The sequence below is a fragment of the Geospiza fortis genome, unplaced genomic scaffold, assembly GCF_000277835.1.
Source record: "Geospiza fortis unplaced genomic scaffold, GeoFor_1.0 scaffold26, whole genome shotgun sequence".
Classification (NCBI taxonomy): domain Eukaryota; kingdom Metazoa; phylum Chordata; class Aves; order Passeriformes; family Thraupidae; genus Geospiza; species Geospiza fortis.
The window spans coordinates 741,041-764,955 of NW_005054425.1; the positions used below are offsets into that span (position 1 = coordinate 741,041).

General features: G+C 46.1%; 1 protein-coding gene across 1 annotated transcript in view; it reads left to right on the forward strand.

Moving 5' to 3' along the window:
- The first annotated feature begins 550 nt into the window (after nt 1–550).
- Nucleotides 551–23,915, forward strand: part of LOC102035932 (protein phosphatase 1 regulatory subunit 12B-like) — a 32,162-nt gene continuing 8,797 nt past the window's right edge. Inside the window, exons 1-9 of the mRNA XM_031061739.1 lie at nt 551–707; nt 2,671–2,789; nt 5,609–5,768; nt 9,621–9,765; nt 12,066–12,140; nt 14,731–14,810; nt 15,391–15,530; nt 20,503–20,606; nt 23,702–23,899. Coding sequence (XP_030917599.1) covers nt 601–707; nt 2,671–2,789; nt 5,609–5,768; nt 9,621–9,765; nt 12,066–12,140; nt 14,731–14,810; nt 15,391–15,530; nt 20,503–20,606; nt 23,702–23,899 — 1,128 coding nt within the window. The 5' untranslated portion in view covers nt 551–600. The remainder of the gene's footprint in view (nt 708–2,670; nt 2,790–5,608; nt 5,769–9,620; nt 9,766–12,065; nt 12,141–14,730; nt 14,811–15,390; nt 15,531–20,502; nt 20,607–23,701; nt 23,900–23,915) is intronic.

Sequence of the window (23,915 nt, forward strand, 5' to 3'; positions counted from 1 at the left end):
ACTCAGCTTTTGCAATGATTACCTCTGTAACTGAGCTGCTTTAGTCTGGCTCCTGGAGCTGCTGCTTTCCCTTCTCATCCCTGCCCCTAGTGAGGCCTCATTGTGTTCACTGTTACAGCCTTTATTCACTGACATTTTGAGGACCAGTGTAATCTAGGTAAACGCACAGCTTGCCTTGCTTAGAGGTATTTGATGCTGTACCTAAAACTACCACGGATCCATCACGTCAGTGTCCCCATTGTGAGGAGGGAACCGTGTGGGAGAGTGGAAGGAGATCTCTGGTGAAAAGTGAAGTTGGAGCAAATTCAGAGGTTGTCCATCTGGGAACTCGGGGTTACAGTTAATTTTTGAAAATTATGAAATTAATTTGTTTTCGTTGACAGATTAAAGTTACCCTGAGCTTTAAGGTGTGATTGCTCACAGCAGGGGAAGTTCAACCCAGATATTGCCTGCTGCCAGTAAACTGCCAGTGTGGGTTGTACATTTAACACCAGCACACCAACACATTTTTTTTTCTCTCTTCCTTTTCCCTTCAATCCTTCTGCTCACTGTACATCCCATCCCATCCTCCCTCAGGCCTGTATTGATGAGAACCTGGACATGGTGAAGTTCCTGGTGGAAAATGGAGCCAATGTGAACCAGCAAGACAACGAGGGCTGGACCCCTCTTCACGCAGTGGCATCGTGTGGCTACCTGAACATAGCCGAGTGAGTGAGTCTGGGGCTGTTCTGGGTATTTATAACACTTCCCTGTGCCTTTCCATTCAGAGCAGGTACACAGGTGATGAATACTCTAAGCCTTGTTCAATGCTTTGGAAAGCAATGCTAAAATAAGTGCTTTTCTCTTGGTATTGAATTCTGAACTTCTGAGGATTAAGGTGAAGCCTTCAACTGGTTGTCTTTTTCTGTTGCCATTAGACTGTCTCATGATTCATTAGATACTTTAGCTAAAGTGCCAAGCAAAAAGGAAAATGGGACAGCAGTTACAGGGGTGTGTAGTGAAGGAGCTGCTCCCTGTGAGGGTGGGCAGGCCCTGGCACAGGGTGCCCAGGCAGCTGTGGCTGCCCCTGGATCCCTGGAAGTGTCCAGGACCAGGTTGGATGGGGCTTGGAGCAGCCTGGGATAGTGAAGGTGTCCCTGCCATGGCAGGGGTGGGACTGGATGGGCTTTAAGGTCCCTTCTGACAAACCAGGCTGGGATTCTGTGAGTACATTTCCTTCCACAGACAGACTGGTGTGAACAGTGCTATGGTTCAGTGGGACTTTCAAGTTCAGCTGTCAATCTGGCACCACCAGTACATTCACCACTAAACCTCAAGTGCCACATCCACTCCTTTTTTGAACACTTCCAGGGATAGTGATTCCACAACTGTCCTGGGCAGCTGTGCCAGGGCCTGACTACTATTTCTGAAAAGAAATTTCCCCTAATCTCCAATGTGAACCTCCCCTGGTGCAGCTTGGGGTCATTTCCTCTTGTCCTGTCCCTGTTCCCTGGGAGCAGAGACCAACCCCTACCTGGCTGCACCCTCCTGTCAGGAGTTGTGCAGAGCCACAAGGTCCCCCCTGAGCCTCCTTTTCTCCAGGCTGAACACCAACCCTTTATTCTTCACCAGTCATACCATGCTTGTATATTTAGTCCACTACAGCTACCAGAATGTTTCCAAAATTTGAATTAAGATAACTATTTCTTAAATGAATTGAAAATAAATTATAAAACCAGGCAACCTCACCCTCCTATATTTGTGTGCTTAAACAGATACTTCTTTTACTTCTCAGAATTCTACTGATTAAAAGATGTACAAGCCAAAGAAGATGTCTGTTGTTCTTCAATTAACTTTTCATAAAGTTTGAAGGCGTCGCCATGGCAGGGGTGGGACTGGATGGGCTTTAAGGTCCCTTCTGACAAACCAGGCTGGGATTCTGTGAGTACATTTCCTTCCACAGACAGACTGGTGTGAACAGTGCTATGGTTCAGTGGGACTTTCAAGTTCAGCTGTCAATCTGGCACCACCAGTACATTCACCACTAAACCTCAAGTGCCACATCCACTCCTTTTTTGAACACTTCCAGGGATAGTGATTCCACAACTGTCCTGGGCAGCTGTGCCAGGGCCTGACTACTATTTCTGAAAAGAAATTTCCCCTAATCTCCAATGTGAACCTCCCCTGGTGCAGCTTGGGGTCATTTCCTCTTGTCCTGTCCCTGTTCCCTGGGAGCAGAGACCAACCCCTACCTGGCTGCACCCTCCTGTCAGGAGTTGTGCAGAGCCACAAGGTCCCCCCTGAGCCTCCTTTTCTCCAGGCTGAACACCAACCCTTTATTCTTCACCAGTCATACCATGCTTGTATATTTAGTCCACTACAGCTACCAGAATGTTTCCAAAATTTGAATTAAGATAACTATTTCTTAAATGAATTGAAAATAAATTATAAAACCAGGCAACCTCACCCTCCTATATTTGTGTGCTTAAACAGATACTTCTTTTACTTCTCAGAATTCTACTGATTAAAAGATGTACAAGCCAAAGAAGATGTCTGTTGTTCTTCAATTAACTTTTCATAAAGTTATAAGAGGGAAAATTTAAAAATTGATGATACTTCATGAGGCTTTTTTAAAATTAGTAAAATTTCCTTTTCTTAAAAAAAAAGGTAATTAACCTGTCCTTGCTGCAGGTACCTGATCAGCCACGGGGCCAACGTGGCTGCTGTGAACAGCGAGGGGGAGGTCCCGTCCGACATCGCGGAGGAGGCGGCCATGAAGGACCTGCTTCTGGAGCAAGTCAAGAAACAAGGTAAAGGAGGGGCTTGAATGAGTGAGAGCTGGGACCCCTAAGAGTTTCTGTATGAGAATTCTGCTGCCTTGCTGTCTGTTGGTGAAGAGAGCTGAGATCTGGCCCAGGAAGCAGCAGGCAAATTTTGCTTTGCTGTCAGGACAGTGGAGCAGATGCAGGAGGTTTGTGGTCTCTGTCCTTGGGATTCTTCAAAGCAAGGCACCACAGTCTTGAAATCTGATTCATCAGATCTAGTTACTTTTAAAGTGAGATTTAATTCTGGCCTCTGATATCAATGCAAGGTCTTGTTTCACTAAGGCTTGATAAAACCGAGGTGAGATTTATGGGACTGCCAAAGGCAGGGACCAGGAAATGAATATTCCAGGCCTGGAGGAACATTCTTTATCCTGATCTTTCCCTAGGTTTCTTCTGCCATATCCCCTTTCTCAGCAGGTGTGCCTGGCTGAGGGGCTGCTCTCCAGACTGTCCCTGCACAAACATCCCTGGCTGAAGAATAGTTTTGGACTGATGTTAAAATAAAGAAATGGTGTATCAGTCTAAAATTTTCTTCATACTCATGGAATTCATTTGGGAGTGGTTGAACGTCTGCATGTGTGTCTGAGAAGTTTAAATCCCGTCTATGAATTTCATGAACAATGTTGGAAAAGGAACCCAAGGAATTCCTGGAGCTTCTATCCTTGGACATAGGCAAAGCTCAGCTGCATTCATGTCTGAGCTGGTTCATCTGGCTTTGAAGTTACTCTCCTTGGAGTGTGTGTTTGGGCTACAGAATCCAAAGACTGTGGTCTGGATTGTTTTATTCCTGCAGGTTTGGGGGGGTTGCTTACATGCTGGATTGAATCCAGTCCCTCTATCAGATGTATTTTGACACATGGTGGTGACTTTATTTTTTAAGGTATAGTTAGGAAGGAATCAGTCCCTCAGTGCTTTGTCACCTGTGTTAATGTTCCTGGGCCACCAAATTTGTCAGGCACAGCTTGCCCTCAGAGAAGCCAGGCTGGCTGTCACCTCCTTTTTTTCCATGGGCCTCAGCATAGTTTCCCGGAGGATCTGCTCCATGATCTTGCTGTGCACAGAGGAGAGGCCAATTGGCCTGTAGTGCCCCAGGTCTTTCTCTTGTCCCTGATTAAAAATGGGGGTTATGTTTTCCATTTTCCAGTCCATGAGAAGTTCACCAGACTGCCACAACTTCTCAAATACCAGAGTGACTTAGATACTTCCTCTGCCAGCTCCCTTGGGACCCGTGGGTGCATCTCACCAGGTTCTGTGGACTTGTGCACCTTCAGGTTCCTTAAATGACAGTAATGTGGTTGAAACCTTACAGGACATTGAGGCAGTGGTTCTGCCTTACCTCAGGTACTTTTCCTGACACTTTTTGGGATTCTGCTTGCATTGCCTCACCACATTAGTGGCATCCTGCTAAGATACCCTGAAACAACCATCTGTCTCCAGATGAAGATTCCCATCTCACAGTTTAAAGGATCATATTGCTGGAGGAAATGGGGTTGAACTTTAAATAAGCATCTGTCCAGCTCTGCAGCCTGTCCTCAGCAGGGGCTGTGAGCAGATGCCTGCTGCAGACTGTAACAACAGCTCAAGTGTGTACAATTGCCCTCCCAGCCTCCAGCCACTGTGCCTCCAGAAATTCCGGAGCCAAACTGGCTTTCTGTGTATTTGTGAGTGCCCTGTGGCTTCCTGTTTCCTGAGCTCATGTAGCCCTCCAAAATGTTCAGGAATTGTGTAGACAAGCTACAAACTTGTCTAGTCCTTGGTCTGAAGCCAGTTGATTTCTGATCTTTGCAAAATCCTGCAAGAGTGGGTCTCACAGGGTCTCACTCTGAGTTAAATGTTTTCCTTGGTTCTGTTTTAAACCTAATGCCCCATAATTTAGTTGGCAATCATGTCATTCTTATACTGAAAGTATTAATCCATAGGAGCACTTGTTCTTCAGGTTTTTGAGATTTGTCATCTTCTAATTTGTATGTTTTCCTGAGTGGAGAGTTCTACTCTGATTAATCTTGTTTGGATTGGTATCAATACTTGTGATTGATACATTGTCCTTCTATGATCTCATTGCTGTGAAAACTCGGCTTAGGAAAATAAGTGGAGTTTTTCCTCTCATTGGTTTAATGAGTCTGTCAGCCAGACACACCTCCCTCTCCACGTCATCCCCCTGCCTCCCTACGCCTCCACCTGCCTCTAAGCAGTCACTTAGGCCATCAGCATAGACTTCTTCTGGCCTTCTAATGCCAAAATTATTTCAAATTGTGTTTTGTCAGAATCTGGGGGTATGCTGCTCAGTGGAATAACTCAGCATTTCTCTCAGTATGCCTGTCAGGAGTGCCTCTGGAGCAGTGCAGATTCCTGTGTGTGTCACATGCAGTGTCCTGAATATGGAGTGAGCACAGAGCTGGCATCACTGTGCTCTTGCAGGAGACATCTGGGGGTCCTCAGACCTTCCCTGTAGATGTTACCCTCACTGCAGGTCAATTGAGTCAGTTAAGCTGTTGTTCATGGCTTCGTTGTTTCAATCTGGGACACAGCCCATGTAGAACTCAATCCTTCTACCCTTAATGCACACCTGAGCTTTAAGTTAATTGGACTGGGTTGCAACCACTGGCCCGGCTTTCAAAATTTTTAACTCAGGCAGTTTTTGAAATCTCTGTCGATGACACCGGAGAGGCTTTTGCTGGTTGTTTTGTGGAAGATCAGAAATAGTTTACTAATATTTTATAGCAAATAGAGCATAGGTTAAGTGTAACAAGTACTTCACAGCTTTCATCTCTTGTTGGTTTTTGTTCTGTGCTTCACCCCCTTAGGTGTAGACCTGGAGCTGTCCAGGAAGGAGGAGGAGCAGCAGATGCTCCAGGACGCCCGGCAGTGGCTGAACAGTGGGAGAATTGAGGATATAAAGCAGCCTCGGACAGGAGCCACAGCTCTTCATGTTGCTGCAGCCAAGGGATATTCTGAAGTCATGAGGTAGGAGCTCCTCCCAGGGCTGCTGCATGAAATTAAGGCTGAAGACATCTTGCTTTACATTCAGAGAAATGTATTCCATACTGAGATTTTCAGGCTGCTGTTTCTCAAAAGGCTCTGTGGTTTTATGTGTACAACCACAGTGGTTCACCCAGAAATACACAGGGACTGGAGGATTCCCTTTCCTATCTCCAGGCCTTTTTGGAGTAATGAAAGCTTTTTGGAGAATGAGGCATAAATTAGGAGGTCTCTAATTTTTCTAATCACAAGGTCTGATTTTCACTGTTATAGTTTCAGGACTAGCAAGTTAAACAGTAGTAGGGGATAAAAGTGTAATGTTGACATACAAAGTGACAACACATACTGCATGACAGTCACAAACATGACCAATCTTGTGGGAAAATGCAGTGTCCATCCCTGTCTCACTGTTCTCTGCCCCTTCTTGCTACTGCTCCTGCAGTGACAGAGGCATTCCAGCACCTCACAGCTCTGCTGTCCTGGCACTAACAAGATTATTATGACCATAAACCTGCCCAGTGTAGCATTTCCTGGTAAAAAACATTAATATTGTTACAGGTAATGTCAAATTAGGCTTTCCCCAATAAAGCTTGTTTCTCTGCTTTTTATGTGTGGCTGGAGCTGCCCATGAACATAGAGCTCATGGAATCCCAGACTGGGTTGGGTTGGGAGGAACCTCAAAACTCATTTTGTCCCAGCCCCTGCCATGGGCAGGGACATCTTCATCTGTCCCAGGTTGCTCCAAGCCCTGTCCAACCTGGCCTTGGACACTTCCAGGGATCCAGGGGCAGCCACAGCTTCTCTGGGCACCCTGTGCCAGGGCCTCCCCACCCTCACAGGGAGGAATTTTTACCTCATATCTAATCTAATCCTGCCCTCTCTCCATGTGAATCTGTTCCTCTTTGTGTTGTTACTACATGCTCTTGTAAATAGTCTTTCCAAAGTGTCATAGTTTGACACTGCCCAGTGCCAGGCACCCACAGGAGTCACTCACCCACCCACTCACCCACCTCAAGGGCAAAACAGGCTCAGCTTAAAGTTGCAAAGTGAATTTATTACTAACAGAATCAGAGGAGAATAATGAGAAGTAAAATAAGCCTCTAAAACACCTTTTAGCCCCAGCCCCTCCCTCCTTCCCACTGATGGCACAGGGAGACAGGGTGTGGGGGTTTGGTCAGTTCATCACTGAGATTTTCTTTGCTGCTCTGGGAGAGGAATCATTCCCCTGTGAGACCCTGGGGTCCCTCCCACGGGAGACAGTTCTCTGTGAACTTCTCCAGTGTGGCTTCACTCTCACAAGCAGCAGACCTCCCAAAACTGCTGCAATGTGAATTCCCCCCACAGGCTCACAGTCCTCCCAAAACTGCTGCAGCCTGGGTCTCTCTTCCCACGGGGTGCAGTCCTCCAAGGACAGGCTGCTCCAGCCTGGAAACAGAGCCCCCTCTCTCCACTGGGTCTGCCACTGGATCACAGCCTGCTCCAGGCATCCACCCCTGCAGTGTGGGCACCTCCTCTGGGAACTGGGCTCTGGGTGGATCTCTGCATTCCCCATGGATCTCTGCATTCCCCATGGATCCCCAGGGGCTGTGGGTGGATCTCTGCATTCCCCTGGATCCCCAGGGGCTGTTCATGGATCTCTGCATTCCCCTGGATCCCCATTCCCTGCGGGTGGATCTCTGCATTCCCCGTGGATCCCCATTCCCTGCGGGTGGATCTCTGCATTCCCCGTGGATCCCCATCTCTGCATTCCCCATGTATCCCCATGGGCTGTGGGTGGATCTCTGCATCCCCCATGGATCCCCATGGACCGCAGGGGCACAGCTGCTTCACCACAGCCTGCAGAGGAATCTTGACTCTGATGCCTGGAGCACCTCCTGCCCCTCATTCTTCTTGGTGTCTCCATGTTGTTTCCCTCACATCTTCTCTGACAAGAAGAAAACTGTGCATGCCCACTTTGTTTTGATTTCCTTCTTAAATCTGTTGTCACAGAGGTGTTTCCAGCCTCTCTAACTGGCCCAGCTTTGTCCAGCAGCATGTCCATCTTCAGAGCCATCAGGGATTGGCTCTGCCAGACATGGTGGAAGCTTCCAGCAGCTTCTCACAGAAGCCACCCCTGTGGCCTGCCTGCTACCAAAAGCCAGGCTGTGTGTAACCAGCACACAAGCTTACTCTATTGCCTGTGTTCAAGTTCATTCTGGAAGTGTTCATCTAGCTTGATCTTAAGTTTCATAATTTTAAGTGACATGACTTCATGTCGAAGAGCTGTTTCATATCAATCTCAAGCATTTTACTGTACTTCATGTTTCTGATTTGTATTCAGTTGTTAGAACTTATAATTGAGTGATGAGCCTGTACTGTGCTCAAGAACAGGAATCTAACACAGCTCATGTGAATAGAAATGTAATATCTCTGAATTGGAGGTGTTGGTCCTGTCACCTGTCAGGGGAGGGTTGTGTATCCAGTGCTCCTTGATGAAGTTCAGTGTGTGCAGGATGGCTTAGTTCTGGACAGTCTCTCCTTGGCATTAATTGTGGTAATGATAAACACATCTCAGCAAGCTGACATTGTTTCACTCTTGTGTATGCGATGGCTGTGCTGAAGTTCAAATCCAGAGCTTTAGTGACTTAAACCAAGGGGGCTGACAGCCAGGAGCCAGCTAACTCTAAATGAGACATGGAATTTGTCTGTGACCTTGAGTCTCTCAGCAGCTCTGTTTCTCCCTTCTGCCAGCTGGAAAATCAACAGAAACTCAGCACCTAATTTACAATTTCTTTCACAGAGAAGACCACAGCTGCTCTGCTGTGGCTGTGTTTTATTTAGCGCAGTAGCACTTTGGTGTAAAGCTGCAGGAGTTTCCAAGCTATTGGTGCCATGTTGGGGTCCTGCTGGATTTCCCTCATGCTGTGCAATGATGGCTCTGCATGGGGGAATTTCCCACAATGGAAATTTTCAGGAGCAGTTTTACCAGACTTGCAGAATTCCCTTGGGATGTTATTCACTATTTAAGCAATTTGGATAATAGTTTTGATACAGGAGCTGCTCAGTGCTCTTGCCTGGTTACTGCCACACCATTGTGCACATAGCTCTGGAGCTCCAGACTGTCCCAAACCTTTTGTGTTTGTTTTGGTGTTAAATATTCAAGCTCCAGGTGCTGTGAAACATCAGTGTTCTCCTCTGATGGAGAAGGGAGGGTGGGAGGGGCACAGCAGTGAGGGTAAGGGAAGGAGATCCCAGGCAAGTTCACTTGTGAAGATTTGCTTGAACTGTCCAAGGGCTAGTCTGAAAAAATGCATTTGTGGTTGTTTAATCCAAATGAGGGTTATTTTGCATATGGATTTTACCTCTGTCACTGTCACTGCTGCTTCCCTGTTGGTCTCCTTGAGGACCACCCCCACTGTGCCTTGTGCTCTCAGAGAACCAAGCTCGAGCTGCAGTTCCCACATGTCCCTCTCCTGGCAGCTGCTGTGCTTGGCTCCCTGGCACAGGGATGCAACTGAGCCAGTCCAGACTCTCTCCTCTGCTGGAGCAGGAGTTCAGGCTGGGTCACCAATGCCAGATGAGAAGTCAAGGTGTTCTCCCAGTTCAGGACATGCTGAAAGGGAACCTTATCAGTTTGACATGTTCCAGCAGGTTTTACATTGAAGTCACTTTTTGTTCATTGCCCTTTCCCTTACAGTTTTGAGCACATCAGGTGGGAGGTTGCTTTGGTTAATAAACAAGTCCAGAAGCTCCTGACTGTTATGGAGCCAGGCTGCCCACTTGGTGCCTAACAGGAGAAACTGCTCTGTCAGGAAGTCATTCTTGATGGGCAGAGATCAATGCTGCTGCTTTCCTCAGGCTCCTGATCCAGGCTGGGTTTAATCTGAACGTCCAGGACAATGATGGCTGGACTCCACTCCATGCTGCTGCTCACTGGGGAGTGAAGGAAGCGTGTTCCATTCTGGCTGAGGCTCTGTGTGACATGGACATCAGGAACAAGCTGGTCAGTACACAACTAATGCAGAGTATTCTATAGCCACATTAATAGTGACTGTTGTCTTCTGCTTGATCATGGAATCATAGAACCCCAGACTGGTTTGTATTCAGAGGAACCTTAAAGCTCATCTCATCCCACCCCTGCCATGGGCAGGGACACCTTCCACTAGCCCAGGTTGCTCCAAGCCCTGTGCAGCCTGGCCTTGGACACCTGCAGGGATTGAGCAGCTGCAGCTTCTGTGGGCACCCTGTGCCAGGACCTCACCACCCTCACAGTCAAAATTTCCTTCCCAATATCCATCTAACCCTGCCCTCTGGCAGTGGGAAGCCATTCCCCCTTGTCCCCTCCCTCCAGGCCCTTGTCCAAAGTCCCTCTCCAGCTCTCCTGGAGCCCCTTTAGGCAGTGGAGGGGGCTCTGAACTCTCCCTGGAGCTTTCTTTTCCCCAGGTGAGCACCCCCAGCTCTCCCAGCCTGGCTCCAGAGCAGAGGAGCTCCAGCCCTGTGGTCAGTTTAGTGGGCTCCTCTCAATTCTTTCCAGCAGGTCCATGTCTGTCCTGAGATGGGAGCTCCAGAGCTGGACATAGAGATCCAGGTGGGGTCTCATAAGAGATCCAACATCATGATCCATCTACATGACAAAGTCGTAGCAGTCCTCCTTGCCTATGCACTGGATAATTTGAATGCATTAGTAAATGAAGAATCTTGACTGGCAGAAGACAGAAAAGATTTCAAATATTATGGGAGATGTGACCTGATTGAACTTTTAACCCTGAGCTTGTAGGAAGGGATAGGAGCTGATCTGTGCCATCCTCTGTTCACGTAACCCTGAGAAATCAAACAGCAGCAAAGAAATACTCTTGGAGTGCAAAATAATATACTTATATTAAGGTGTAAGGCACTGAGAACAAGTGGACCCATAAGAAACTGGCAGTTTTAAATCCTCCCTCTTCTATGTATTGGTAATAAAAAAGGAAATTGAAGATTTGTGAGACACGAGCGAAGAAAAATAGGATGGAAGAAAAGGAGCAAAACCATTTCCTTTCTAACAGTTGCAGGTTTTTCCTTGAAGAGCCCTTGGATTTTCAAGAGCTTGTCCAGGGCTGCTCCTGGTGTTCCATCCCTGCTGGGATGTCCACACTGGTCTGTGAGCTGCTTCCCACTGGACCAGGTGTGCCTCTGGGGCAGGAGGGAAGGCTGAATGTGCTGGAGGAGCACCAGGGGATGAAGGCAGGCAGGATGTGATAAGAGGGGGCCCTGTGTGTTCAAGTGCATCCAGCTGTGCTGGAACCTGCTGGAACTCAAATGCCTCATGAGGAGCCCTTTCAGCCTGGTGAGCTCTTTGGCACCCAAAATGTGGGGAATCTTTTCTGTTTAAATGCCATCAGGTGCTTTTCCTTATGAAGTGTTCAGGATGTGTATGGGGTCTTGTATCATGCCATACTTGAAACAGCCAAAGGTGTATTTATTGTGTTACCTGCTCCTTCCAGCCCAGAATCATCTCCTTGTTGGGTCAGATGGACAAGGCTACCTTTTATTTTTTGACCTGTAGCCATTGGGTTTCAGGTTATTAATGGCATTTAGAGCTTTAGTTTGGTGAAAATGTAGCCGATTTCTTGGTTTGTGCACTAGAGTATTTTTTCTGGTTTGTTTTAGTTGATAAATGCCCATGGATGTGGAAATAGATCCCAAAATTTTTGTCTTGCTGGCAGCCTTTCAGAACGTTCAAATACATGATTATAAAGTAACACAGATTCAGGAATCTCCTGAGCTGGAAAGGACACACAGGGACCATCCAGCCCAACCCCTGCCCTGCACAGACACCCCAACAATCCCATCCTGGGCATCCCTGGCAGCGCTGCCCAAACACTCCTGGAGCTCTGGCAGCCTCGGGGCTGTGCCCATTCCCTGGGGAGCCTGGGCAGTGCCAGCACCCTCTGGGGGAAGAGCCTTTCCTGAGATCCAACATAAGGAGAGGTTGATCACATTCCCTTTCAATACAATATTGTCCTTTTTAGAAACTTGGAAACTCAAGCATAGTCCTGGCTGTTGGATTTGAGCAGCAGCCACCAGGGAGCTGCACTGCCTTGGGAAAAGCTGCTCACTGATCTTAGAGGTCTTTTTCAGCCAAAATGGTTCTGTGATTCCATGATCACTGTCACATGGGTTTCCTTGCTCTGGAGTGAAGCAGAGTGTCTCTCACCACTTGGGGAGGGAGGATGTGGAGCATATGCACTGGTAAATGGGACTTTTTGGAATATTACCACTGTGCCATCTCAGATATCCTCTTGTGTTCTCTCTTTGCACCAGGGCCAGACGCCCTTTGACGTTGCTGATGAGGGACTTGTGGAGCATTTAGAAATGTTGCAGAAGAAGCAGACTGTGGTGAGTTTCTGGAGATCTTTTTCCAATTACATCCCCAATTACCTTTTCACACGCAGGTGTTCTCCAGGACACGTGGTGCCAACAGATGCAGGAAGCTGAGGCCTAGCTATTTTCTTTAGCTACTCATTTGCAATTTTAATCACAGCAATATTTTTAATAGCTAGAAATCTAGATAACTGGATGACAGCAGCAATGAGGTCAGTAGTGTGATGGCATGCAGAATTATGGGAACTGGTAAGGAATTTGTGTTCATCTTTGTAACTTATTATCCTGCAGTTGCTTTGTTGGCTGGCAGGCTCTCTAGCATCAAAGTGCTCTGTTCCTAATGAGTGATTACCCAAGTCAGCTTTGTGTTTGCATCCAGGGAAATACACTGTCAATGTTGAGAAAGAGATCTGTTACCATGTCTGCCTTTCTTACAGTAGGGAGGCTTTGGATTGAGGAAGAGGAAATTATAAACTTCAGGGAATTCTGGACTGAAAAAATGGGTGGTTTCAAAATTATATTAAGTTGCCATTTCATAATGCAGTGAAAGGGATTATAAGCCAAAAGTTGACATAGAAAAGGAAAGCAAAACATATCTTGTTCAAAGTAAGGGCAGTTGTCAAGCCAGTAAGATGGGTTTGGATTGAATTTTTTCCTATTTAATCTGGTCTACTCAATTATCTCATTTGGGTGCTTCCAAAACACAAGCTAACCTTCTTTCAAAAAGAATTAAAAATCTGTAAGTATCACTTAAAACATTGGGTTCAGAAACAGACAGAATGGGAGCACTGCTGATAAACCCCAGGAAGAGATTTTCAGGAACTGACAGTGTGGGTGGTTAGAACTCCAGCTCTGATCACAACACAGCTGCTGCCATCCTCAAATAGCAGCCTTAGTATTCACAGGAACCTCTTAAAAATTAATCAGCTTCTCCCTAAATGAGGTGTTGATAAATACTATCAGGGTTGTGTTTTGGATTCCCCTCTCTCTCACTACCCAGGATTTTGCAGATAACTGCACTTCTTAAAAGAAAAGAAAAAGAAAAGTAATTTTTGGGTGTCTGCTCATCCATTTTTAGGGCTGCTTTGCAGGGGCTACAACCCCCCTGTTCTCTATATAGAAGCACTATAAAAAGGCCTTCTCCATTTATTCAGTCAGTGTAGAGCTGAGCAGAAGAATCCAGATTTTATTACACTTTTTTTTAGTGGATATGATTTTTTAGTGAAAAAGCCAATTTATCATGTGGCACTTCTATCACTTAAAACCAGAAAACTTATATTTGTTAAGGATAAAACAGGCAGTTCCATGACGTTATTTCTCTTCCAAAATGGCTTTCAAACCAGATATGTTTCTCAGTCTAAGGCAGAGCATAGTTACTGAATCACCTGTGAATGGAGCAGGCTGTTTCTTGCACTTCCCTTTGCTGTGCTCCAGCAGTTTGGTCAGTTTGACAATGTTGTAGCACAGATTTTTGCTCTTCCCTGGAATCCATGCAGCTTTTCCCACTTCACAGGGTGCCCAGAGCAGCAGTGGCTGCCCCTGGATCCCTGGCAGTGTCCAAGGCCAGGTTGGATGGCACTTGGAGCACCCTGGGATAGTGAAAGGTGTCCCTGCCATGGCAGGGGCTGGGGCTGAATGAGCTTTAAAGTCCTTTCCAACCCAAATAATTCTGGGATTCTATGACTGAGAATTTACAGTGCTTTTACTTCCTTTGCCTGGTGTCAAGTGCTGTCAAAAGAAAAAAAAAAATAACCTGGTGAGCCATGACACAGCAGAGTCAGCCTTAAACTGAGTCCCTAACTGCCATCCCTACTCCTGCCTCAGCTCTTTCTGTGCTTCTGGAAGGTACTAAAACAATTTTTGGTTACTGTTTTGGCCATGATGGTAAAATTAATATTGCTGCTCTCTAAACAAAATCTTTCAATTTCTATGTGATCCTAGATATTCCCATGCAATGACTTTGTGCATTTGAGAGATTTAAGAAGTGACCCATCCTCACCGGAGTTCCCTGGTTGCCTGTACAGGGCAGACTGGAATGCTTTCCTCTGACAGCAAGTAAATAACAGCCACAAAGGCAGCAAATTTTTAGCTGAATCTTTTCTGGTTTCACGGGCACCCACACACGGACAGACCTCCAGCAGAATCCCAGAATGGTTTGGGCTGGAAGCAACCTTAAAGCTCATCCCATTCCACCCCCTGCCGTGGATGGGCAGGGACACCTCCCACTATCCCAGGTTGCTCCAAGCCCCATCCAACCTGCTTTGGACCCTTCCAGGGATGGGGGAGCCCACAACTCTCTGGGCAGCACTCAAGGTTCATCCCTGGTCATGGCAGGGGCAGCTGCAGGTGCCTTTGAAGTTTTTGTTAACTGGCAGCTGCATTCCAAGGACATGCTGGGTGCTGTGCTCTGGTGGAGCTCAGCCCAAGGCTCACGGTGCCACTGCAGATGTGCTGCTGTCCCAGTGGCATCTCACACAAATCTGCAGTGCTTTGGTGTAACAAGGCTGGGCTGACCTTGTGCCGGGTGCTCACTAGGTTCTGCTGGCAGGGCTGGTTAATGTCTGTCCTCATTCTCTCTCTCCCATCTTCCTGGACTTCTGAACAGCTGCGAAGTGAGAAGGAGACAAGGAATAAGCTGATTGAAGCTGACATGAATGGCAAGCCTCAAAACAGACTCTTCACCAAGTAAGTCTCTCCTTCTTAGTTGAAGAGAAACTGTCCAGAAAGTAATGGGAGAGCAGCTTCATCTCTCACAGCCAGCTGGCCTCAGCTGGGTCAAAAACAATTCACTGCTGTTTATTTCATGCATTTTTTTAATCTGAGCACTCTCAAATACAGTTTAATTGTATTTGAGAGTATTGTATTTGTATTAATGTGTTGTGTCTTAACGTACCCAGTGAGTAGTGGAACAAGGGCTTGGGCTGGTGTTTGTTTCTCCAGCTCCTGCTCTGGCTGAGGATCAATCAGATCTTTGGGCTGAGAACTGAACCTTTTTGTTGCACAAAGCCCAACAGCCCAACTGCTGCATTGTGTGGCACTAGAAAAGGAGTGATCACAATTTTGTGGATGGAAAAATGCTTGCAGAATTAGAAAATGTGAGACTGGCAGTGGAATCCATGGCAAATTGGCCATGATGGAAGTGCTGGAGTGTTCAGTCTGTAGATGTATTTTATCCTTTGCTTGTTCTGTATGTAGTAAATAATGTCTATGTCTTTCTGAGAAGTACAACTTGCTTGCCTAATCCTAAAAATTTCCTATTTTGCAGCAAAGAGAAGATTCTTTATGAGGAAGACACGTTGAAGTCCGTGGAAACTGAGGAAGAGAACAAGGACTCAAGCAGTTCTAGTTCTGAAGAGGAAGAAGCTGAAGATGAAGTTTCAGAATCAGATGCTGAAAAGGAGTCAGGTAAGACAGTACAGCCTTGGATTTAATAACTAGCCCAGTTATTACCATTATTAATGTTGTTGTTATTGTTAACTAATTATATAATTAGTTGTTAAGGACATGCTGAAAGTTTTACTTCCAGTGTATATGTACAGAATTTGGAGAAACCTGGAGCTACTGTGCTAAAAAAGCTGATTCAAATGCTGACTCGCAGGTCAGCATAATTATTTTTTAAAAATCCTTCAGATCCTGTTTTAATTCCTACTTCCAGCTCACATGTGTTGAAAATAACACATTGTCCATAGCTTGTTCTCAAACGGGGTGTTTTTCTTGTTGGCCCAGTTCAAGAAGAATCCTTCAGGATGGTAGGGAAGCAGGGGAAGGTGTAGGAAGGCAATAGCCTGTTGTGTTTGGATCAGTCTGAAATGAAGGACTGAAGCTGTTCTGACTGATAGAGATGAGGAACTTCTGTTTTCTAGGCTGTGATGAATAATGATTGCAAAAGATAGTGGAAAATAAGGATTAAGTACACAGAGTCACAGTAGCACTTACATTACAGTATATTGCTGGCATCTTACTCCCATTCATTTTCCATAATTTCTGTGGCTACCTTAATTAATTTCAAAAGTGTATATGTGCAGAACAGAAAGTTTAAATACAGATACTTAATTGTACAGTAAGCCAAGACTTATTTGTACTTAATATTCTACAAACACAGATGGATCTTGGACTATGATGTGTTTAAAGGTGAAACTACTTTTAACATAACTGACTTGGTCTGTATCCAATATACTAAGAAATAGGTCCTGAGGAGAAATGTAGGTTAAAGTTTTGTTGTGCTTCTGTGCCAGTGAAATTGTCATTGTGTTAGGATTGTATCAGTTAATGTTGTTAGGGCTGGGAGAGAGGGTGGGAAATCCTGACTGGGCTCTGCTGCCCCAGCTGGGTGGGCATGGCAGGAACACAGGGAAATGATCTTGGGGCTTTTAAATCAAGCAAGTCTAGTGGACATGTCAGGGGTAGAAAGAGACATGCAGCACAGGTCATATATATTTTCTCCATAATCAGGGTAAACCCCTGATTATATACAAATTTATATAATATAAATTATACCTGTCTAGCTGGCTCTCATTGTTTGTAGTCCTTGTAAATGTGGTGGCAGTTTGACCAAAACAACTCAAATGTTTGCACACCTCTAAGACCTGGAGCTGTGTGGGGTTTAACTGAGTCAGGAGCAGCCTAAGATCCTTCAGCAAGGAAAGGTCTACAGCACTCAGCATTAAATTTTGTTTAAAGCCAGAACAGGTCTTTTTATTGCATTAATTCACTGAGCAAAGCACATTATAGGAGTATATGTTAAACCACTGAAGCTAATAGAAATGGGAGACAACAAGCATTCAGGTAGTGATTCAGCTGCAGGCTTTGTTACCTGTACTCTCCTTTCCTGAGAAGATTAGTGGGTCCTTTGAGAAATTTCCATCAGAATTGAAACCTCACCTTGTAAACTTCTGAAATCTCTGATAAAATGAGTGTGGACTTGCTCAGCTGGATGGAGACACAGCTCTCACTTGCTGCAGATGTGAGTGGAGGGTCACATCCTTGGTACTCTTTTCAAAGCAAGATTCTGGAAGGTAAGCATCAGCCCACATTGTAGGAGCCTCCAAAGAGAAGTAGGATTTTTCATTTTGGTACTAAAAATAACAAATGTCACAGTATTACTGATTTCAAAGACAGACAATGGTATGCCTGGGCTGATCCCCCAGGGGGGCAGCAGGGCAGGGGGAGATTCTGCCCCTGTGCCCTGCTCAGGTGAGACCCCACCTGCAGAGCTGCCCCAGCCCTGGGGCCCAGCACAGGAAGGACCTGGAGCTGCTGAGAGAGAGCCCAGAGGAGGCACCAGCAGGATCAGAGGGAATGGGGCAGCTCTGCTGTGAGGAAATGCTGGGAGAATTGGGATTCCTGAGCCTGGAGAAGGGAAGTTTGGGGTGACCTCATTGTGACCTCCCAGGACCTGAAAGGAGCCTGCAAGGAAGATGAAGAGAGGCTGCTTACAAGGGCCTGGAGTGACAGGACAAAGGGGAATGGCTTCAAACTGACAGGGAGTAGGTTTGGATAGGATAATAGGAAAAAATTCCTCCCTGTGAGGGTGGACAGGCCCTGGCACAGGTTGCCCAGAGAAGCTGTGGCTGTGCCTGGATCTCAGCAAGGGGCCAAGGCCAGGTTGGAGCAGCCTGGGATAGATGAAGATGTCCTTGCCACGGCAGTGGGTGGAATGAGAGGGGCTTTAAGGTTCCTTTTGGTTCAAACCAATCTGAGATTCTGTGGTTCTGTGTTTATCTGGTCAGCATTTTACATGCTTGCATTGTACAGGAGGCAGGGGCATGAACACATGAATGTTATTCCCTTATTCCTCTTCATTTTCTGTAATATTCCCATACCTTTATCATTCTGAGCAGTGCTGGAGACATAGATTATGGCTGTTGTTCCAAAATGTTCGAAGTCTAGATGAAAAAGAAAATTCTGAGTGGTCTTTTTAAACCTAAAAATTCCAATCCCTTTGGTAGCTGACCATAAAGCAGGACATGTAGAAGCTGGCAGTGTAACACACAAGTTTATTTTGAGGTGTGTTTTGAAGAGTCTCAGGTTGCAATTAATTTGTTGAATTTGCAGAGACTGTGAGAGGAAGAAATTGGATGAGGGAAGCAGTGAAATTGTTGGAAGGCTTCAGAGTAGTATGTTTCTTATAATCTGTAAGAAATTTTTGTTCTTCACACAAAGGGAACTAAGAGCATTCATGTCACTTTATTAATTTTGAAGGCAATTAATTTGGCATTGACCTCTTGTAAACAAAAGAAAGATCAGTGTAAAATTCTGTGGTGATTATCTGTGCTGGGAACTATTACAATATGTAATTATTGGGAATTAAAGCAGGCCAAAGAAGCTTTTAATGTTGTTTTGTTTAGAAAGCAATCAAACAAAAACCCTTATCCAAAAACCCTTACAGAAAAGGAATTAGAACTCTAAATTTTTACTCTTACCAAATTTGTTTTGAGGAGATTGAACTAATACTCTCCAGTTTATCTTGTCTAGAATTCATAATGTTTATTACTGGAATTTTGGTAGAATAAAATGTGGGATCCTGCCCAAAACCAGCCCTGCCAGCACAGAGTCCCTCTGCTTGTCCCTCTTCTGCAGTGACAGAAGATGTCCCAGAATGTCCCAGTCACATTGCTCACAGTTAGTCCTTCCCAACCTGTCATTACCACTTTAGCTGTGCCCTTCTAATTAGGCTTGACCTTAAAAGCTGTCCTGTGTGCTGTAAACTTCCAGAGCAGGCTCCCAGTGCCCATCCAGGCCAGCCTGGGGAGCTGCTGCCACCTTCCCTTCCTGCAGTGCTCTGTGTTACAGCCTCAGTCACAGCAGAGAGCAGCTGGCACAAAATGGGCATTTCCAGGCACTTGGATGCCCAGTGTGGCAGGGAGGAGTGAGGGATCCATTGGCCCTTCCCCAGGGCTGGGTGAAAGCTCTGCTCCAGAACTGAAATTTCTGCTTCACAGAGAGGGAAAAGTGGCTGAGAATACATTCTTCTGCAGACCCACAGGGACAGGCTGGAGCTGTGCCAGGGCAGGGTCAGGATGGAGATGAGAAAGGTTCTTCCCCCAGAGGGTGCTGGCACTGCCCAGGCTCCCCAGGGAATGGGCACAGCCCCGAGGCTGCCAGAGCTCCAGGAGTGTTTGGGCAGCGCTGCCAGGGATGCCCAGGGTGGGATTGTTGGGGTGTCTGTGCAGGGCAGGGGTTGGGCTGGATGGTCCCTGTGGGTCCCTTCCTGCTCAGGACATTCCATGATTCTGTCTTTGTCTCTTTAGTTCAGGCTCTGTCAATCCTGATAACTTCCTGTTATTTTAAAATGTTTCTCTTTACTTGCTCTTTTCTGGTTTTTGTGTCCTTTGAATCCTTATTTTTCTAGTACTGAGAATATTTGTTACAGAAAGATTGATCTTGACACTCCAAGGTGCCATCCTCCAGATGCTCCATCCCAAACAACTCCAAATGTGTAACAGCAGATTTTTATTCCCTGCACATGGGTTATTTGCTAGGACTATTGGGGTGCTTATGCTTAAAATTGCTTTATTTTTCCCAAGCCATGACTGTGAGAGCACTCATAGCTGTAAGGAAAGCTTTGATTGGTGGGTGTAGGTGCATCATTTCTAAGGCAGGTTCCATGTGCCTGGGTTTATGATGAATAGTCTGTCTCCAGCCTGTGCTCTCCTGTCAAGTGAACCTATTGCCTGAGTCACACTTTCTGCTTACTCTCCCCCTGGTAATGTCTGCTGAATGTTCTTCTGTTGAGTGTGTGCATAGATACAAAAAATGAACGTGATACTGGACAGCTGCTCTTATTTAACAAGCAGGGAGCCAGCTGTGAGCTTGGACAGGGGTTACTTAGCTTGCTTGGAGCCCAGGTAAGGGTTTTTGTTGGGCAGCAGTTCTGGCTTCCTGTAAAAAATGGATTTTGCTGCAGAAGACCAGAAGTTCTGCCCAGCAGCACAAGCAAGTACACAGAGCTGTGCACTGAAACTCAGCACTGGGCACTCAGGGCTGTGGGCTGTACCACACGTGTGTACAGGAAGGAGGAACAGCCTGTGCCCCTTTTCATCCCAAACTTTACCAGGGAAGAAATTCTGAGACAGGAAACAAAATTGTGAAAACCAAAAAACCTGTGCGTCCTCTTTGTGGTGCTTTCTGCAAAGATTTTGCTTGTCTGTGAGGATAAAGTACAAAAGCTTTGCCTGGAATGTGTCCATGCTGTTCTTTAGGAAGTGGGAAGCTCCCTGCAGAAAGCCCTGACACTGCCAGTGCAGGAGGCTCTGACATCTCTGTGATCCAAGGAGGTCACACAGCACTGAACTGGAGTGCAGACCACACTCTGTGTAAAGGGCCTCAGAAGTGCAATACTGAAACATTTGGTTTCTCTTCTTGTTTAAAATTGTAGAGAGAAAGGAAGAGCCCTTTGCCAACCACTCGAGCCGTGAATCCAGGCCCAGCATCACTGAGCCAGCACCTGAGCCCAACTCCTTCACTGCATCTGCCAGAAGAGTAAGTGAATGTGAATCACTGGGGACCCCAGGAGTGCTCAGAAGCAGGAGGCGTTACTGGGAGATGGATGCTCTGAAACCAGTCTTCAGAGCACTTAAAGACTTGAATTTAGAAAAGCCTGGTAGTATGAAATTCTGATAAAGATGTGTGTTAACAGCAGTGTAGGGACAATATGGTTCCTCTTGAATCTCTGACCCTCCAAAGCCAGTTGTGATGAAGAAAGCCAGCCTAGAGCACATGCTCTGTGTGCTGTGGGTTCTGAGGGGGCTGGTGCCAATGTCTTCTCAGCAGATCTGTCACCAGAGCTGATTTCTGCCTGTGTGCCAGTGGTGAGTTCAGCACCATCATTTAAAGTGCCTCTGACTTGCCAAAGCCAGTTGTTTGTTACTGCCCAGCAAGCAGGGGGTAGTTTGCATGTGACTGGCCAGCTGGGCTATGAAAGCTTTGAAAGGTGAAGTGGTCACTGAAATCTTATGTGAATTCTCCAGCTCTCAGATCACTCAGCTAGATGGCACCAGGAGACTCTGCTCTGCACAGGACTCTTGTTGTGTGCTGCTGTGTTCTTTTTGCACCAGACTGTGGAGAAAACAACACAGAAACCTGGCCCAGGGCTGAAGCACTCAGTGCTTGTCAGGGGGAAGTGTTTCTTGCTTAGTCACAATTTTTTATTTTCCACATGTAACAGAGCATAACCAAGATCAAGTGAAACAGAGCTCCTCTGGGCATTGTTCAGCTCAGGCTGGCTTAGCAGGGGAACTGTTAGAGGGAGGAGGATGCTGGGAAGTGTGAGTACTTCAGTTAACCTTTTCCCAGCTGCAGAGGTTTGGTCTCTCACTCCTTTGAGCTGTTGAACACAGAATAAGGGTGTTAGGGTCTAGAAGCTGGCCTGTGAGTGGAGAAATTATTGATTTGACCTCAGTCACTTAAGATCAGCTTCTTTACCTTCTCTCACCTGTTTGATTTTTCTGTAGGTCTCTTTGACAGGCTGGGCTTTAGATTGTGTTGCCCTCTATTAGGGGAGTTACTAGTATGTGCTGTTCCTGTGTTGTTCGGAATTTAGAGATGGCAGCTTTTGCTGTGGTTTTGAGCATTCTCTGAGGAAAGCATGAAAACTACATGAAAATGTTAGAGCTGTGTAGCTCAGTAGACTGGCAGTGCTGGAAATGGTGGAGTCCAGATTAACTCTTTGCATCTGCATTGAAATGACACGAGCTGAAAACATTGGTCAGATATTGGAGGGATAATTTCAGTTTGGCAGTCTTCAGACAGTGAGTCTGAGGGCAGAGCTCTCCAGTAGCTCCATTTATTCTGAATAGTGTCAGATAGTTTGTGTCAGACAGAATATAATAATGCTTAGATCAGCTGTGATCAAAAGCCTTGTCTGCCCAGTGTCCTGCCCAACAGTGACCATCAGAAGCTACCAGAGACCACAATCTTGCAGGAATTCCCTCCCACAGTCCTGCAATAGGCATTTCAGGGACTCACTGAACCTGGTGTATTTTTTGTCTTCAGTAGCCCCTGTTGGACTTTTACTTTATGCAGTCACATTTTGACTGGGATTCTCTAATGTCCAGTGGTAAAAAGAGTCCTTCAGCTTAGTTAAAAACTCTACAAAGCTCCCTGTCCCATTAACCAACCACACACTGGGTTTGTTTGCTGTCCCTCGTTCCTTTATGGGAAGGACCAAGGAGTAATTGTTCCTTACTCACCCTTCTGTGTTCCACTGAAGGTTTCATGTACCTTGGTCACATCTCAGCCTGGAGACTACTGATATACTGAATATCTCCTCATGCAAAACCTCTCTTGCTCTACTCATTCTTGCTGCCTTTCCCTGAACTCTTACCTTCTTGTCAGCTGCGGCTGACCCCTGGACCTGAGCTCTGTGTGGTACCAAAGGTGTGATTGTACCCTGCAGTAACACAGCCACAGTGGTTGTGTGTTTTGTATTCTGTACTTTTCCCAAAATTCCTAATAATTTGTTTGCTTTATTTCCTGTACAACTTGGTGCTTAGCCCTGTACAAGTATCTCTTGTGATGCTCAGGCTCCATTCTTGAATGGCAGTGTGCAGCCTTTTGAAAGACTTGTTCACTAACTAAAGTCATGCATTGAAGCAGTTGTACATTTAAGCAATTGTACATTTAAGCAGTTGTACATTGAAGCAGTTGTACATTGAAGCAGTTGTACTTTTAAGGACTCATACATGCAGGTCAGAAGTGCCTCATGTAACAAAAAGCACACAGGCCCATTCTGTGCTGTGCACAGTTACCTGCCCGTGGAAGGGACCTTAGCAAGGCTGAAGTCCAGAGTCCTGCTCAAAGCAGGATTAAGCTCATGTCATGTTGCTTTGTCCTACCTGAGCTCAGCTGAGTATTAAAAGGTCTCTGAGGATGGAAATGCTCTACTCCCTTACTCTCTGTCCCAGTGCAGCTCTGATCCTGCCAGGAGTTACGTCTCCATGTCAGCTGGGATTTCCCAAGTGGAAACTTGTCTGTTCTCCTCCTTTCACTGTAGACTGTAGAGAAGTCTGGTTCCATGTCCTCTGTAAACCCAGGTAGCAGAGCAACTAAATCCTGTCTTTGCCTTCTCTTTTCCATGCTGAACAATCCAGGTTTCCTCAGTTTCTTCCTTTACAGTGTTGCTGGCTACAGCTCCCTGGTGATCTCAATGGCTTCTTCTGGACTCCACCGGTGTGAGGGGTTTATTTCCAGCTAGTTCCATATAACCTGAGTATTTGTTTTTGGTATTCTGCCTTCACTGAATAATTCCCCTTTCCTAAATGGGTGATAATGAAAGCTTCATTGTTCCTTATATTCTTTCCTCAAAGCTGGAGGAGGGCATTGTGTAGGCAAAGACCTGCGCAGTGACAGAAGATTCCTTTCATCCTCTGTCCTTGGGGATGAGGCACTACAGCAGTTTGCATCCCTGTGAGTTCACCTTGAGCTCTGTCCTGTAATTAAAGTGAAGCAGGAAGTAAGTCATTCTACCTTACAATTCTAGCCCAGCAAAAACTGGAGCTGTTTGAAACATTTTCTGAACTTAGAGGGTGCCTTGTAGTGCTCTTCCTTTTTCCAAATGTTCATTTTCTCCTCCACAGTTCAGTTGGCTCAGCAAGTCAGACGAGCAGAAGGATGAGTCGCCTTCATCGTGGCGGCTGGGCCTGAGGAAGACTGGCAGCCACAACATGCTGAGTGAAGTCTCTGCCACTCGTGAGGCACAGAAGGATAAAACTTCTTCCATCTATCGCTCCTCGTCCAGCCCTCGGATTTCTGCACTTTTGGACAACAAGGAAAAGGTTTGGCTTTCAGCGA